General features: G+C 47.4%; 1 gene segment (V, D, J or C); it reads left to right on the top strand.

Moving 5' to 3' along the window:
- Positions 1 to 404: 404 nt before the first annotated feature.
- On the top strand, positions 405 to 795 carry LOC140897083 (immunoglobulin heavy variable 4-61-like). The segment is given in 2 exon segments: positions 405 to 450; positions 545 to 795. Coding segments are annotated over 2 exon segments (297 nt in total).
- The last annotated feature ends 1,441 nt before the right edge of the window (positions 796 to 2,236 follow it).

Raw genomic sequence — 2,236 nt, 5'->3', positions numbered from 1 at the left:
AATATCCATTCCATTCAGCATAACTTATTTTCTCAGCCATTTAAATAAACAGAATCTAACACATATCTAGCTAGATTACTTACTAAGTTCTAAGACTCCATTCCTGTTCTGTCCCTGGCAAAAGCATCACACAGACAGAGAGAACCTTTGTTTCTCCCCCCGCCCCTCCAGCTTTTCAAAGTATCTTGTCTCCTCATTGGTCATTTTGGTCAGGTGCCAGCGAGGTTATCCTAGCTTCTTAACCCTTTTACAGGTGAAAGGGTTTTTCCTCTGGCCAGGAGGGATTTTAAAGATGTTTACCCTTCCCTTTATATTTATGACACAGGGAGTGTCAGTTTCTCCCCAGACACAGAACTGCCCGGTCCTGCCCGCTGAGGCGTTTCCCTTCTTTTATGAAAACAAGAATGACATCTCTGTGGCTTTTCCTTTCCCTGTTATCGGCCCCTACCTGTGAGTGTGTATTAGAGAGCGGGGAAATTGAGGACAGTTCCACAGATTAATTGGCTGCCTAATCACTTCCATAACTTGTTTCCCTCTGTTTCAGGTGTCCTCTCTCAGGTGCAGCTGGTCGAGTCCAGCCCGGGCGTGGTGAAGCCTGGACAGACCCTCACACTGACCTGCGCTGTCTCGGGTGTCTCCATCACTGACAGCAGCTACGCGTGGAGCTGGGTCCGGCAGTCTCCCAGGAAAGGGCTGGAGTGGGTAGTACGTATATATCCGTACAACGGGAACAAGTCGTTTGCCGCGTCGCTCCAAAGCCGGACCACCATCTCGTCGGATACCTCCAAGAACTAGTTCTCCCTGCAGCTGGCCTCCCTCGCGGCTGCAGACACCACCATGTATTACTGTGCCAGAGACACACAGTGACACAGAGCAAAGCGGGGCTGGTACAAAAAGGGGAAGCGGATTGTCTAGACTCACTCGGGGCCCTTTCACACTCACGTCTCCATTAGAAGCGGGATGAGACACTGGTCACAAGGAGGTTTAGGAGGTGGAAAGGGGAGAGGGAAAATTCCTCGTCTCCTCACTCAGCTCCTTGTAAAAGAGAGACACAGAGCTCATATCTCATGGCTTCCCCAGGGAGAATCAATCAGACAAGCAATCAGGTCTCATTCCCAGCAGCAATCCCATAACCCTTCTGGCACCAGCTACAGAAGACAGCGCTGCCTTTCTCCCTCAGGAGCCCAGGAATTCCCAGCGGGGTTCAAGTCAAGTTCGCGTAGCCCAATAACCTGTCTCTGAGCATGACTAGCAGGGACTGCTTCACATAAGGACCCCGCATCTAAGGATATGAGAATACCCACCCTCCAGAACACGTCTCACTCTGGCCTCTAACAGAGATTGGGTTAAACCAGATTTCAGAGGAACAGCCGTGTTAGTCTGTATTTGCAAAAAGAAAAGAAAAGGAGTACTTGTGGCACCTTAGAGACTAACCAATTTATTTGAGCATGAGCTTTCGTGAGCTACAGCTCACTTCATCAGAAGATGAAGTGAGATGTAGCTCACGAAAGCTCATGCTCAAATAAATTGGTTAGTCTCTAAGGTGCCACAAGTACTCCTTTTCTTTTCTTTTTGGTTAAACCAGAGACACTCACACTGTGGCTCTCCAGCCGCAGGGGGCTTTTTAATGTGTTTCCCGCCGGCCTTTGCAGCACGTGGTATGGTTTAATTATGAACCCATCCAAGTTATTAACCAATCAGGATGTTTTTATTATGTTATTAACCAATTGAGTTATCGACTTGCACTAAGTTATTAACTTACTGTGGGAATTTTATAGATATAGATATACAGATAGACATCAAAATAATATATTATATATAAATACTTATATACTAAATATATATAGAGAGTGTGTCTATATGTATACATATACACTAAATATTTTCCCTGTCATTCACACTACTGTGACTCTTTGGGTAATATTGATGGATAGTTTGGCTCCTGAACCCCTGAGGCCTGGGTATCACTGGTTTGAACCCTAAAGGACAAGGTTTAACATCTCTGCCAAATTCTCCCGCTCCCCCCTTGCCAGTGTGTGTCCCAGCCCCGCTCCTGACCTACCACAATCACAGGCCTCCTTTGGATACAGCCCAGAACTTTCCTGTCTCCCAACTTCTCTCCCTCCTGCTCCTGCCCTGAAAGCTGTTGGCTGGTGCTACATGGGAAAAAACAACTTTTCTCCCTCCCCCAGTTAGACGGGGTGGCCTCTTAGTGAGAGAACTCCCGACCGAGGGA

This window comes from Lepidochelys kempii, chromosome 13, assembly GCF_965140265.1.
Source record: "Lepidochelys kempii isolate rLepKem1 chromosome 13, rLepKem1.hap2, whole genome shotgun sequence".
Classification (NCBI taxonomy): domain Eukaryota; kingdom Metazoa; phylum Chordata; order Testudines; family Cheloniidae; genus Lepidochelys; species Lepidochelys kempii.
This window is presented reverse-complemented; position numbering and strand designations above follow the sequence as displayed.